The following is a 16,199-nucleotide window of genomic DNA, read 5'->3' as shown; positions in this document are numbered from 1 at the left end:
TTCATGTATAGAACAGAATTATGTTTGGTTGTTTTGGTAAAGTGTTTCCTGTGACATTTTTATCTTATTGGTAAAATGTTTTTAATGGCACTTTTTAATATAATTTATTAAATTTATTGGTACTTATCCCTTCATTATCTCTTAAATGAAATTGATAAAAAAGCGATAAAAAATTTATCACATTTAAAAAGCATTAATGAGTAAAGATGTTATAAGACAAAATATCCAAAATTAAATTAACAATTTTTTTAAGCATAAATAATTAATTCTTTTTGATAATATTTTATATCAATGATACCTTTTTTTTACTGTCAAAATAATTTATATGGAAATTACTTTTTTTTGTAAATATATTTGTTTAATTTTTTTAAATATAGTAATTTATCAATAAAAAAACAAATCTAGTATAAATATTTTTTTTGTCAAAAGGTGAGTAGATGATTCTGATTAACATAAATGTTTCTATGATTGAAGAAAACAAGATGTCAATTATTTTAAATGTTGTCATGTTTCTTTTTATAGATTTTGAATTGTTTGTTTATAATAAGAAGTTTCGTATCTATTGAAATTCAAAAAAATAACTATACATTTTCTATAAATTTGCATATGATATGAAAATTTTTTTAAAACGTTTTGTATGTAAATTTTATTAATTTATACAAAGTTTTGTTACATTTGTTAATGGTAGAAATTGATGAATTGTAGATATATTTTGTTATAAAATCTTCTAATTAAGCATAAACTTTCCAATCTAAACTGTTTTTAAAAGTTTATAAATTACTAGACACATAAAATCTTATATACTTATAAGGTAATTAATTTGAATTTTAAGTATATGTTTGATAAATTTTTTTTATTTTTTTAAAAAATTATTTAAATTGAAAAGTACTATGAATCTAAAAGTGTATTCAATTAGTTTTTGTTGAAAAAAAAATTTTACAATGTATTTGATTTATCATTGAAAAATTACTAATTCATTATTACACTCAATTTTTGTCAAAAATAATTTATGTTACTAAACTTTTTAAATCAGTATTTTCTATCAATCATATTCTTTAATATATTTATGATATAAATAAAATTTTTTCTTAAATATTTATTTTTTAAAGCAATTGATTGTTTTACAATAGATACTTTTATAGATAATCAAAATATGATCTCTTTTCCATCTTTTAATCTTGATTAATTATGCAACTTTCGGCTAACATTTCCAAACTTGAGATGCTATCAATCTATATAAAACGAATAATTTTAAAAGAATGTTTTATAATATTAATTTTAATTTATTTAAACTATTAATCTATATTTATAATTATGAAATTGTATTTTAATGAAGATGTACTATTTAATAATTTTGATTTTTTGGATGTATTTGAATCATCACATTCATTGGAAGAAAATACATTACACGCAATGAGTGATTTTTGCATGATACGATGCAAGCACTTTAATGGTCATTCATCAACTCATGATAAAGAATATACAAATTTAAATCCAAAATTTTCAAGTAAATTTAAAAATCATAACTATTTCAACAATAAATACATTATTGGATTATTTTATATTGCCTTAACATTTATTTTTTTTATCGTAGCAATAATCTTTATAGTTTATTCATATAAAAAATTGTCTTTGAAAAAAAAACAAATAAAAAGAAAATAAGATAACTTTTTAAATATAATTGTTCTACAATTTCATTGTTAAAGTTGGTGCAAAAATAAAGTTAAACATAAATTTGAATGAATGTAATATATTATACCATATTCTTCTCTTTTGAGAATCTGCTCGTGTTATTTTCAATCTTTTATTTTGTTTATTCTTGAATAATTGTTTACATGTTACACATTCAAGTTGTGCTAATTGTAATTTTGGTGGATATCTAAAAACAGGATATTGATCAAAATAACCTATAAAATTTATGACATCTCCTTCTTCTAAAATTTGTAAAACTTCTCCAAATATATCTCCAGCTGTTAAAATTATAGATCCTTTATTACTATTTATTTTACTTTCACCATATGGTCCTGCTACTTCTATTTCATAGGTATATACATTGTAATTTGTCATTGAACATTGATTAGGTTTGATTGGTGAAATATTAGAAGTATCTGATTGATCATGATCATAAAAACAACGAATAGCTTGATCTATTGAATCTGGAAGATAATCTAATAATGTTTCAAAAGAATTATCTATGGCAACAATTCTTACTGATTGTACTGTTCCTTTCCAATTAATAGCAGTACCTTTTAATTGAGAGCATTGTACTTGTTTTTTTATTGTATTTGCTTGAGAAAGTTTACAATAATCTTCAAATGATGACCATGTCATATTTGTCACATCATTATTGAAATCAACTGTTCTATTACTTTGATATAAAAGAGAAACAGCAATTATTAATGCAATAAAATATAATCCTAAAAGAAACCATTGTTTATCTTCAAATTTTGAATATAATTTTTTAAATCCTTCTGATTTATTAAGTTTTAATAAAAGATTTTTAACAGCAAAAGGTAAACATAGCACAAAAATAGTTATAGCTGTTTTAATAAGTGTTAATATTTCAATTGATCCTTTTACTTGAGAAAATCCAATTGCAGAAGCAATACAAGCAATTACTGGAGATGGATAAAGCATAAAAGTAATTACAAAACTTGTTAAAGCAACTCCTGATAATGTAAATGTCTTCCATCCAATACACCACATCATTATTGATATATGACTCCATACTATGCAAACAATATGAGGAACAATTTCTTGAAGAATTCCAGTTCTATATTTCCATGATTTTATAGCAATATAATATATTATTGGAATTAACATAAATGCTATAGATGGAATTGAAAAAGAAAACATAACATAACCAATTCTATATTCAAACCATGATTTAAAAAAAATCATTTTTGTAGAATATATTCCCATTCTTGAAAATATATAAGGTAAACAAGAGATAAAATTTGCTATAATTCCAATAAGTGCCCAAATATCATGATTATCTGCCAAAGCCACAAAACAAAATACCCCAAAGAAACCACTTATACCACAAAGAATAATGGAATTAGTTATTTTGGCATCAGAAAATCCAATAGACAAAATGAAGATAATTAAACAAAAAAAGAAATTTGAATATGGTTCCCAACTTGTATGATCATACATACTATAATCATATTTTGATAATTTTTGTTTTTCTACAGTACTTTCTTCATCATCTTCCTTTTTCATGTTTGTACGTTCGTAAATATTTTCAAATATTCCAATTACACGTTTCCATACTTTTTCTTTTTTTATGATACTTTTACTATGAAACATTTTCAATGTAAAGTATACCATTCCAATGAATGAAATATAACATATGATTATTGGAAGATACTTTAATAATACAGTAACATTTATAAATTGTACAAGACATATAAATGCTAATGTTTGAATTTGATGAAGTGGAAATACAGCATATAATAATGTTCTCCATTGTAATTGTATTTTTGATAAAAGATAATCAACAAAATTATCCATAGAAAAAACTCCTCGATTAGATTTTGTAAAAATGTCAAATTCATTATCAATGTTATCCTTGTCATTGTCTTCTTCTGATTGATTTAATGAATCTCTAAACATTTCTTCAATCTCAACAGATTTAAAGTATTTATCTAAGATTTGTTCTTCTGTTAACTTATCATTAACTTCTAAATCATAAAGTAAATCTCTAAATCGTGATTTTCCATTTTCATCACCCTTTCTTGATAATGCTTTATATACACGATTTATTGTACTTTTTTTATTATCGTAAAATCCTAGTAAAAAAAAGTTAGTGTTATTATATTATTAGTATAGCTTACGTCTATGATTAGCCAATTTATTTTCAATATAATTTATACCACCATCAAATGTTTTTCCATCATATTTTTCATCATCTGAAGAATAATGTCCGCTATATTTTCGGCGCATCATTTTATCCAAATTTAAAGTTAATACAATTTAGTCCTTTAGAAATTGTTTTTAATCAATATATTGTTTTTGAAAAAAATAATATATCAATGATGTGTAATAATAAAAGCTGAGAAAGAGATACTAGAGTATAAATATAAAAGTGAGAAAGCAATAAATTTCAAAAGATGTATGATGTTATTAAACTAATGAGGCCAGAAGAAATTAGTATAATAATAAACATAATTATCGAGAAAATTTGAAGAACTTTTAATCATTATGAATTTTTAATTTTTATCTAATTTTACAAACTTTTTTTTTCGTATTTATTAATTAAATCAACTTTTTTTTCAAATAATCACCTAATTTTTTTTGTTATTCTCTTCAAAAAAATTTATTTCATTTATAAAATTTTAAAAAAAGTTGATAAAATTACTATATTGTTATCATGAAAAAAAAGGAAAGTTAAGCTAAAATATGTGAGTAAATCTTCAAAAGAGAAAACATTGGGAAAATGTTTGTAGAGATAATTTTGCTACTATTAATAATACTGTGTGCTTTTTATTTTTTAATTACCAGAGTTTAATTTTTATTTTTCCTCTTTTTTGATTTCAAGTTCTTTTATCTATGTTACTTCTTAATATTTTAAAATTTTATTTGTAGCTATTTATATACTATCATTAAATAAATATCATGATAAGAAGTTTTCTTTTTATAGTATACTACTATACGTGTTTTCTTATCACTTATATAGTCAAACCACTTTTAAATACCCATTTTTTTGCATTTAGTTGCATTATAAAATAATTAAACTTTAGTTTATTTTATTATATAATATTTTCCTTCTTTAATTATACACTGGGTACATTTTTTTTATTTCTATGAATATGTTTTTACATCATAATAATTATCTCTATTTATGATAATGGCTATTTAACTTTATACTATTAATTTTAATTAATAATTATAACTTCAAACTTTATCATTTAGTTAGTACAGATGTCAATTTAATATGAATATGTTTTAATTATACTTTTTCTTTTTTCAATAATTAAAAATGAAAAATTTTGAACCAAATTTATTTTAACAGACATTTATCATTTTCAATTTTTATATGCACAAATATCTGTCTAAAGTATATTTAGAATTTGTAAAGGGAATATATGTTTTCTAACAATGTAGTTAAAAAGAATATAATTCTTTTTTATTCTTCTAACCACCTAAATTACTATGTATTTTTAAAAATTTTATTTATATGTTCTTTTATTAAATTACGGAAAGTTTTTTTTTTACATTAAAAAGGAATTTATACATATTTCTTTATATATATGTTACCTTTTTTTTATTTCTTATCTAATCATTATATTTATAAATTTGGCTTTTTTTTTTGTTATATTTATCGAAACTAAGTATTAACTTAATGTATACCACGAAAAAAGATAATCTTTTTATAATTATATAATGTTTATATTAAAAAGTAAAAAGATTTTTATTTGTAAAATCAACTTATAATTTATTTTCTTTTTGATTATTTTTTAATTCTTTATTGTATAAAAAAAATTTTTTATTTATCAAACCTATATCAATGAACAATTTATTTTTTTTATAGTTACAATTTTTTTATTGTCATACATAAAATTTTTAGTTAGTTGATAAGTTTGTTTGTTATTAATATTAAATACTTTTAATGTTTCTATCAAGCATTTTATTTTTATGTTACAATTTTTTTCTAAAATAATAAAACTAATACTTTTATATAATAGTTATTTTTTTATACTTGTTATTTTATAAAAAAAAAAAATACTTTTCTATTGTTAAGAATCAATTTGCTATCTGTTTAAAATGATTTTTTTATCAATTTTGTATTGTATAAGGTATTATAGTTGTTTGTTATTTCTAGATTATTCCTTTATGATTTTCAACAACATATTATATTGTTATTCATGGTTTCAAAAGGAGATAAAGCCCGTTTTTTGTTAAAACTTTTGAAAAAGTTTAGATGTTTGAAGGATAATAGTTATCATGAATCAAGATACTGTGTTATGGTTCTTATTTCTATTTTTCCTTTAGATAAACGTAAGTTGATATTATTTATATAAATATTTTTTTTTTAATTTTTCAGTTAATCCATCATGTTGTGAGATTGTTTGCAAAGAATTTCTTGATTTTTTAACAGAATGGTCTGTTGAAAGTCCTGCAGATACATTTTTAGTGCCATATACTGTTAAACTTATTAGAAAAGATGTTTTAAAAAGTGAAAGAAACTTTAGAAATAGAACAAAATATTTTATAATAAATAATAAAATGTCGTTAGATGAAGATAAGGAATGGATCAATTTTGTATATGCTTTTCCACAACAATCAATTGAATTATCTATAAATAATGAAGATTCAAATGATTTTTTTGATGAAAAACCATTTGCTTATTTTGATGATATATGTCTTTTTTTTAAATTAATGACTGGTCAACATCCACCATCTCCTCCATTACTTTGTTTTGATACAGCATTCATTGTATTAAAAATTATTGCCAAATATTGTACACAAAATTATTGGTCTGAAGCTACTTTATCAATATGTGAAAAATTTAAATTTCAAAATGGTTTGGTAGAAAATAATATTATTCAAACAAAAAATTGGGTAGCATGTGTTTTGTATGCTACAATTATTGTTAAATGTAACATGATGATTGATGAAAATGGTAGAATTTTACATATTAATAAAGAAGATATAGAAAAAACTAAGACAAAATGTTTTGATTATTTTTTGGGTAATATAGAAGAAATTGCCAAATTTACATATTTTTTAAAAAATATATATTTTAAAATTGATGAAGGAGATTATGATAGTGATAATATTGATATTACTAAAGAAACATTAGATACAATTAAAGTAACAATAAAAAAAATTATTGATATTATCACTACAACAGCATTTGAAAGATGGATTACAAAAAAAGAATTTAGTAATGATAGGAGAGAAAATTTCTTTCAATCATTAAAAACTATATTTACAAATATTTTTACTGCTGAAGATTTGATAGATTGTGGAAAAAATATACTTTCAAAGATAAAAAAAATTTCTTTAATACATTCTTATTTAAACTGTCCAAATAATTTTCACTTTAAATTATTTTCTATTATTTATCAAGCATTCTTTGATACTTCAATTAATGGAAAACCTTCAACATACTATTGTTTATTAAAACAGTTTCGTCCATCATTTTGTGAATGTATACCATCATCAGAATTATATTTTATTATGGGATTTGAGTATTTGTATTATTGTTCTATTTCTACTAAAGATATCTGGAGTGCTTTAGAATGTGGAAAAAAACATTTAAAAAAAGCTGTTATATATAATACAATGAATATTTCTTATAAATTTTTAAATGATAGATTACTTGAAGATAAGGAAGAACCTTTATTTCATGTATATAAAATTTTCTTACGGATATTATCATTTGATGATTCAAAAGAATTTATATTAGCAATTATAGCATCTATAACAAATACAATTACAACATATCATGATACCTCATCATCAAATTCTTTAGAATATTCTATAAAAATTCTTAGAAATTCTTTAGAATGCTTGAGCAAATGTAAAAAAAAAGAAAAACTTCAATTTATATATTCTATTGTTGTTATAAAAAAACAAAATATTATATCAAGTTTATTAGATATAGAAGAATTATTTTTATCACAAAATTTTTCAAATTTTCTCAGGGAACTTATTATTTATGAGGGAGATTTACCATTATTATCTACTTCTAATTCATCAATTGATGATCAAAAGAATGTTATTTTTACTGGTAAACCTTTAATTAATAGTTTGTTGCAATATTTAAGTGAATTGATAAAAAATTTAAAAGATAATATATTAAAATCATTAGAAAAAATCAATTATATTTTATCTATGTTTTTTGAAGCAGGACTTTTAACTAATATATGTATACACAATCAAAATATTTATAAATACTTATATGAATTATTGATACCATTATTTAATCTAATTAATACATTATGTGGTGAATTATTTTCTGAAGATGATAAACCTAGTTATCATTTAACATATCAACTTTCACTATGTTTAGCATCTTGTATTATATTACTTTTGTCAAAAAATGTTAATGAAAATCAAAAGGATAATATTTTTGAGGATATAGAAAAAAAAGTACATCCAAAAATGAAATTAAATTTAATCAATTCATTAATTAATTATCTTGTTAATGATTTAAAAGATTACTATGTGAATACTTCTAATTTGGTATTATCAACTGATGGAAATGCATCAGATATTGATGAATCTACAACGACAGATTATGTTAATAATGAAATAATTGTTTATAATGAAAAATCTTTAAATAGATTATCAAATTTATTTGCAAATGAAACTTGTTATGATATCTTTAAGTTTATGATCATAATTTTAGCTAATAATTTAGAAATATTACCAAAAGACAGTATTATTACAATGATGTTAAAGATCTCAAAAATTGCAACAAAAATTTGTTATAATTTGTCTACATCATTTAACATAAATCCTATGGACAATATAATAATTAGAAAAAATAATTTTACATCATCATTTTTGTTACCAAAAATTGAAAATATTTTGTTAAATATTAAAAATACAGATTTTGAGGATAATACAAATTCTATTGAAAATATTCTTTTACCATTTATGAATTTATTATCACATCTACCTCAATTTTTTAAATTTCTTCTTTTACATTTTTTTGAATCTAAACAATATCATAAAGCATTTTTGAAAGCATTTCAAAAGTTTTCACTTAAACCAAATCTTGAAGATCCAACAAATCCAAATTATTCATTACAATTTCCTGTTTATACAAATGATTTAGATGGTATAAATAAGGAAGGTTTTAGTGTTATATTAGATTCAAAATATAATATTAATCTTGAAACAGGACTTAGTTTAACATTTAAAATTAAAGTTAATACATGGGAAGAAAAAAGAAAGTACAAAAATAATAAGATTCATATAGCAAGTATTTTATTATCAAATGAAGATAATAAAAATTTAATTTTTAAACTTTGTTTAAATGTAACATCAGGAAATTTTTATATAAATTTAATTTTTAACAATCAACTTGTACAGGAAGATAAAATTTCATTAACAAAATGGAAAAAAAATGAATGGAGATCAATATCTTTTCAAGTTATGTATATGAATGATATTGATACACAATTAAAAAATTCTAAAAAATTGTTATGTCGATTTTCAGTTAACTGTAAAATATATGATATAATTTATTTAGAAAAAATTTCAAATATTAATTTAAATGAATTTATCAACAAAAATTTTACTATTAATTTTGGATTTATGGAGTTTTTAGAAAAAAATTCAATTCAATATCAATTGGCAAACATTTTTTCATTTAAGGGTCTTTTACAATTTGAAAATTTATTTATTTTAAATTCTTTAACATCAAATGTTAAAAATTTTATGAGAACAAGCTCCAATATAACATATCAATTTTATAATTTTTATCCCCTTTTAAATGGAACATTTTTAAAAAATAAAAAGAAACATATTAAAAGTATATTTAAAATAATTGAATCTCCTGAACCACCATTACGTCTCCTTCAAAAGAAGACTGTTTTTATTATTGATGCTGAATGTCCTAATGTTTATTCTGTTTCAACATTAAATCCAACTGCATTAAAATTAGCAAATATATATTATAATGTCAATTCAACTTCATCATATGGATTTAATTTTCATTTATCAAAAAATTCTGATATTATTAATAATACAAATTCATCTATTACTTTCACAACAAATCTTTCATATTTACTATCATTAATAGAACTTGTTGATTTTCCTATTAAATGGAATTCTCAACCTAGAGTAGTAAAAAATTTTTCATTTATAAATGATTTAGCATCTATATGCCCAACAAAAACATTTATTTATCTTTATGCAAGAACAGTAGAATTAAATTTTGATGAAAGTTTAAAAGAAACTAGAATGGAAGAAAAAAATGTAACTAAAGAATTTTCACAATCAATTGTTCTTAGAATGCTTATTAATGCTGTAAAAAATAATGTTATTTCATTATCTGAATTTGATATTTCTGGTGGTGTTTTTATACCTTTAAGAATATTTGCATCAAAATCTGCTAAAGTTACAAAAAAAGATATTTTTAATGTTTTAAGTTTAGCTATATCAGATCTTGTTTATATTAAATCAGAAGATAAAGAATTTAAATATATTGGTGATAAAAATACAATAATTTCATCAACAGCCTACTCAATTATTAGAGATGCACAGATGCTTTTATATATATTTCATTCTCTTCATTTATGGAATCTTTATGGTTTATGTAAATTAGAAGCTCTTGTATTATTAGTTAAAATGGTTTCTGATTGTATAACAGAAAATAAATGTATTTTTGCAAAAAATAATAAAGATGAAATTGTTAGAAATAATTTAATTAGAACTATTCTTGATACATATTCCTCTGTATCTAATGAAAAATTACCAGAAGAAGAATTTTGGTGTAATAATAATCCAAATGAAAATTTAAACAATATTTCAATAAATGATCCTATACCAACACCAACAAGTTTTATTGAAAATTCAATATATCTTTTTAAAGAATTATGTACATTAGATGATAATTTTCCTGCATTATTTTCATTATGGAGATTTTTATTTATGACACATCCAGCAACAAATTTTTGTTTTTATATCAAAGAACTTGGTCATCCTTCAAATTCAATGGTTGATTTTAAAGGAAGTATTAATCATGTAATAAAAAATGGTGGAAATAATTGGATTGATTTTACTGATTTTAATGAACGTGTTAATTTAGAATTTCCATTAGAAGAAACAATAATGTCAAAATTATTAAATGATTTTATTATAAAATATCGTAATGATATATGTCAAGGAACTATTACACCAGATATGCTTGAAGATATCACTAAATGTAGAGAATTATTACTTGGAATAGATGAAGATCCTAATACAAAACAAGATGATCCAAAATTATATGAAGATTATAAAAATTTAATTAATAAAATTACTAATCCAAAAATTTGTCAAAATGAAATTGTTAAAGAAATACCTTCTGATACACCAAGATGGATGACAAAATTAAGATCATTAATAATTGAATTTTTAGCATCTTCTTTTGTTATTTGTTCTGATAATGTTATGATTCAAATATATGATGCAATTCATTGGTATTCAATACTTGTTCTTAGTTCAAGACAAACTGATCCTGATATACAAACAAATATATTTATGTTATTATCAAAATTTATTTTTAGATTACCTGAAGATCTTAAAATGGAATTTATAAAACAAGGTGGTTTTTATATTATTGGTAGTCAAATAAATAATTTAACTGTTATAAATATAACAATTATTAATTCATTATTTTCATTGATGTGTTTAGAAAGTGTTGATATTTCTCAAGGATTAGATGAAACTCATGTTAAAAATATACCACCAAATAATATGACATTTGCCTCATTTCCAGCATTATTTGCATTACTAGAAAAGACAAGTGAAATTGGTAATGAAATTGATTTTATTAGACTTATTGGAGCTTTCATGAAATTATTTCTTTCTAATTCTATGTTAAGACAAGTAATGATGGAATGTGGTTTAATGGAATGTATTTTTAATGTTATGAGAAATATGTTGATAAGAAAAGATTTATATAGAATTGATAAAAGTGACAAGTCAAGTCCTAATATTCTTCTCCTTGAAACATTTGTTACATTTTTAAGATATATAGCTATTAATTCTATACCATATGATAATACAATATTTTATGAAAAATGTAAAGGTTTTGCTTGGAATTGTTTACTATTAGAATATACTTTTCAGGGATATATATCAACAGCAACTTTACAAAATGAAACATTAAATGATGAAGAAAAAATTGAAAATGGAAATAATATAACTTTAATATTAAATGCTTCAAGAAAATTACGTGAATTATTGTCATCTTTTATGAAATGGTGGCTTGAAAGTATAAGAGAAGTTTTTGGTGATAATTATGTTAATACTTCTGCATCTGGTAGAACATCACCAGAAGATTTTAATATTATTGATGATGAAGAAAGTAAAGATAATTTTGAATTTATACCTGAAAATCCAACATATTTTACTTTTATTGCTTTTAAACATAATATAGAAAATGGAAAAAATGAAAAATGTGTTTATAGATGGAAATCACAAACAACACCAGAATGTATGGAAAATTTAAGTGAAAGATTATTATTTGCATTGGAACTTTTGGCAAAATATTATCTTTTTCATGGAAATAATGGTGAACAAGGAAATAGAGATTACTTTATACCTGCTGAAGAGCTAGATTCATTTATTTTAAATTTTCAATTTATGTATTATATTTGGATTCTTGGTAATGAGTATGAAACATATGGACCTACAAGAAATAAAACAAGTCTTATTAAAAGTGGTAGTGCTAATTGGCATAAATTATTAATAATGTGTAAACCAAAAGTAGGAATATTAATTTTAAGAATTTTAGCATGTACACTTTGTAGTATTGATAATAAATTATCACAATGTAAAAAAATTGATAATATTAATACAACTATTCATTTTGAAAGAAAACCACCATTAATTGCAAAACAAATAAGATTAATTCAAATAATTGCTAAAGATATACCTGATAAAAGGGATTATCTTAAAAAATTAATTGATATTGATCTTGATTTACAGTATTGTTTAAATATTGGTATTCATGAAATAGCATTATCAAAAGTACCATTATTTAAAGAACATACTGAATATCAGGAGTTTAATAAAAATTTATCAAAAATTATGGATATTTTAAAATCTGTTAATATTAAAAGTCCTTTTAGTGATTTATCAATAGATTCTGCTGAAAATTTAGTTAATGAAGAAATATATTGTTATAAATGTTATATAGGTTTAAAGAAAAAATATCTTTCTGAATTAAGATCAAAAGCAACATTATATTATGATAGACTTCAAGTTTGTGTTTCACAAACAACAGATTTTGCTTTTGCAATAACACGAATGGTTAATGAATATCATCATGGTATTAGAAAATTATTTGGTAAATTTTTAGAAACTATTTTAAAAAATTTATATGAAGCAGAACAAAATTTACTTAATATATCATCTTGTCTTACACATCCTGAGGGTCCTGTTCAAAAAATTGAATGTTGGCCAAAAGGATGGGCTTTAGAAAGAACTGAAAATGGTTTAAGAGAAAGAATTCGCCTATGCCCATATGACTATAATTATGATGAAAGTTATGTGTTAGATGAACAAAAATCAACAATGATAAAAGCAAAAACAAAACCATTATATAATTTACTTTTAAATGATAGAGTTGGTAAAGATCAAAATAAAAAAAATGGTGTTTTACAAAGTTTTAATCAAGCAGCTATATCAATGGATTATGTTAAAAATATTGATGATGTTAGGCAATCAGTTACAGTAACAGTTGTTATGCCAAATTTAGAATGTTTTGGTGAATTAATATTAGCTTCAAATTGTATCTATTTCTTTGGTGAATCTGCTAAAACTAGCCAAAAAGGTCTTGAATGTGATCCATTTACATTATATTTTGAATGTTCTAAAATTAAGGAGATATATAAAAGACAATATCTTCTTAAAGATACAGCATTAGAATTATTTTTTACCGATGGTGAAACATTATTATTATCTTTTGTATCAAAAAAAGAAAGAGAACATGCGTTAGAACAAATATTATCATTAGAATTACCTAATTTAATTGTTAATTTAGAGGGACAATTAAAAAATATAACTCAAACATGGAGACAAGGTATTATTACAACTTTTGAATATTTAATGTTACTTAATAAATTAGCTGGTAGAAGTTATAATGATTTGATGCAATATCCTGTTTTTCCTTTTATTCTTAGTGATTATACCTCAGAAACACTCAATCTTAATAATCCTAATTCATATAGAGTTCTCCAGAAACCTATTGCTATACAAGATAAAAGTAAAGAAGAATATTACATTAATTATTATAATGATCTTGATAATGAATATAAAAGATTTAAATCAAATTCTAATTCTGAAACTATAACTTTTACTGGGATGCCAGTTAAGTTTGGTCCTTATCATTATGGATCACATTACTCAAATTCTGGAATAATAACACATTTCTTAGTTAGATTATCACCTTTTACATCAGTTGCTTTAGAATATCAAGATAATCATTTTGATATTGCTGATAGATTATTTAATTCACTTGAAACAACATGGGCACTTGCCTCCTCCAGATCAACAACTGATTTTAAAGAATTAATACCTGAATTTTTTTATTTTCCTGAATTTTTAATGAATAAAAGTAATTTAGATCTTGGTGTAAGACAAGATGGTGCTAGAGTTAATAATGTTGTATTACCTCCATGGGTACCAAATAATAATGCTCGCCTTTTTACTCTAATTCATAGGCAGACTCTTGAAAGTTCAATTGTCTCAGCAAATTTACATCTTTGGATTGATCTTATATTTGGATATAAACAATCTGGTGAAGCAGCAGTTAAAGCTATTAATGTTTTTCATCCATTAACATATCGCTTTGGTACAAATACAAGTAAAGCAGTTGCTAATTTAAATGTAAGTACATTAGAAGATGATGCTGAAAGAGATGATGATGTTATTTTAAAAGTAGCATTAAAAACAATGATTAAAACGTATGGGCAAATGCCAGCACAATTATTTTTAACAAGTCATTTACCAAGATTAAGTAATACTATAAGTTTAAATCAAGTACCTATTCCATCACCAATATCATCTGTTAGTGGTATTAAATGGGGTGATTATGTTGGTAGTCCAAATTTTTTTATATCAGAAGATTCACCATATATTGTTAAAGGAAAACATAATACAAAACTTGAAGATGGTAAAGATAATGATAAAGAAGATAAAAAATTAAATAAAATAATTTTATATGAAGCACCATCAACATTTGTTTCACCAGCTATTGGTGTACCAGATGGAATAATATTATTAAGACAACATAATGATACAAAAAAAAGATTATTTTATTCTAAAGAATCTGATAATGAAGTGATTGCAGCAGTTAATTGGAAAAATAAAGCAAATGTACTTAGAATTCGTTTCTTAGTTGGTTGTGGATATACATCAGTAGGAATAAATATATCAAAAAATTATAATAATGAAGAAGGTTCACCATGGCAAAATTTTTGGCATATGGGTTATGAAATTCCAACTTGTGTAACATACTCTACATGTAACAATAGATTATTTGTTGGTTTTAAAAGTGGTATGATTAAAATATTACAACTTAATTTTGTTGATAAAAGATGTTATGTAACATGCCATTATAATCAATTATTAGGACATTATTCACCTATAACATGCCTTTCAATATCAGATAATTATAGTATTATAGTTTCATCATGTCAAAATGGTTTTGTTATAATATGGGATAGTAATAAAAATACATTTATTAGAAAAGTTAAATTTCCTGAGAATGATTATAAAAAAATACAAGATAATGGTGTTCAATTAACAATGATATCACAAACTTCTGGAGATATTGCTATTGTGAGTAATGGTAAACAAAATAAATCATATAAAAATGATATTTCATTAACAAAAATATATCTTTTTACAATAAATGGAGATTTAATTGGTTCTATTGATTCTAAATTTGCTGTTACAAGTATAGGAATGACAAATCTTCCTGAAGGTATAAGTGTTAACTCATTGATAATTGGTTTAGAAAATGGAAAAGTACAAATGATTGAAATGTGGACATTAAGTATAATAAGAGAATTTAGTTATGAGGAACATCCTTATCATTCATTAAATATTGATCAAACATATGAACGAAGTAAGTCAGATTCAGAGTATCGTCGTCTATTGAAACGTGTCAAATCTTTAGATAATAATACAAATATAATTTTAAATAGTGAAGTTGCTAGTGTTATATGTACAAATTCAGGAAAACGTCTTTTTATTGCTTATAATAATGGGACAATTTTATGTTGGCAGGCTGGTGGGTATTCATATAAATTACCATCTGTTGAATATCTTGATTTAAAATATGACATTCGTGATTCTAGTAATATTGATATGAATTATATGGATAGTTAACTTTTTTTTTTGTATATAATATATATATTTAATAAATTACCAAATTCTTTTTTTTTTTACATAATTTTATTTAACCTTTTTTAACAAACAAAATTTTTATTTCTTTAGCATGTTATTTTTATATTAAATAAATAAAA

The 16,199-nt window shown here is 22.2% G+C and overlaps 2 protein-coding genes across 2 annotated transcripts; one reads left to right on the top strand and one right to left on the bottom strand.

Moving 5' to 3' along the window:
* Positions 1-1,686: 1,686 nt before the first annotated feature.
* SRAE_2000410100 (Wolframin) lies at positions 1,687-3,948 on the bottom strand (the record flags this gene model as incomplete). Its single annotated transcript, XM_024642931.1, has 2 exons — positions 1,687-3,791; positions 3,837-3,948. 2 exons carry the CDS (start codon positions 3,946-3,948, stop codon positions 1,687-1,689), a joined length of 2,217 nt encoding a protein of 738 aa, XP_024508652.1.
* Positions 3,949-5,867: 1,919 nt separating this feature from the next.
* On the top strand, positions 5,868-16,062 carry SRAE_2000410000 (Mauve; the record flags this gene model as incomplete). Its single annotated transcript, XM_024642929.1, has 3 exons — positions 5,868-6,000; positions 6,047-15,799; positions 15,851-16,062. The coding sequence occupies 3 exons, from the start codon at positions 5,868-5,870 to the stop codon at positions 16,060-16,062; spliced, it is 10,098 nt and encodes a 3,365-aa protein (XP_024508651.1).
* Positions 16,063-16,199: the final 137 nt, after the last annotated feature.

This window comes from Strongyloides ratti (assembly GCF_001040885.1).
Source record: "Strongyloides ratti genome assembly S_ratti_ED321, chromosome : 2".
Classification (NCBI taxonomy): Eukaryota; Metazoa; Nematoda; class Chromadorea; order Rhabditida; family Strongyloididae; genus Strongyloides; species Strongyloides ratti.
Note: the sequence above shows the minus strand (reverse complement) of the source record. Positions and strands in the feature narration are given on the sequence as shown.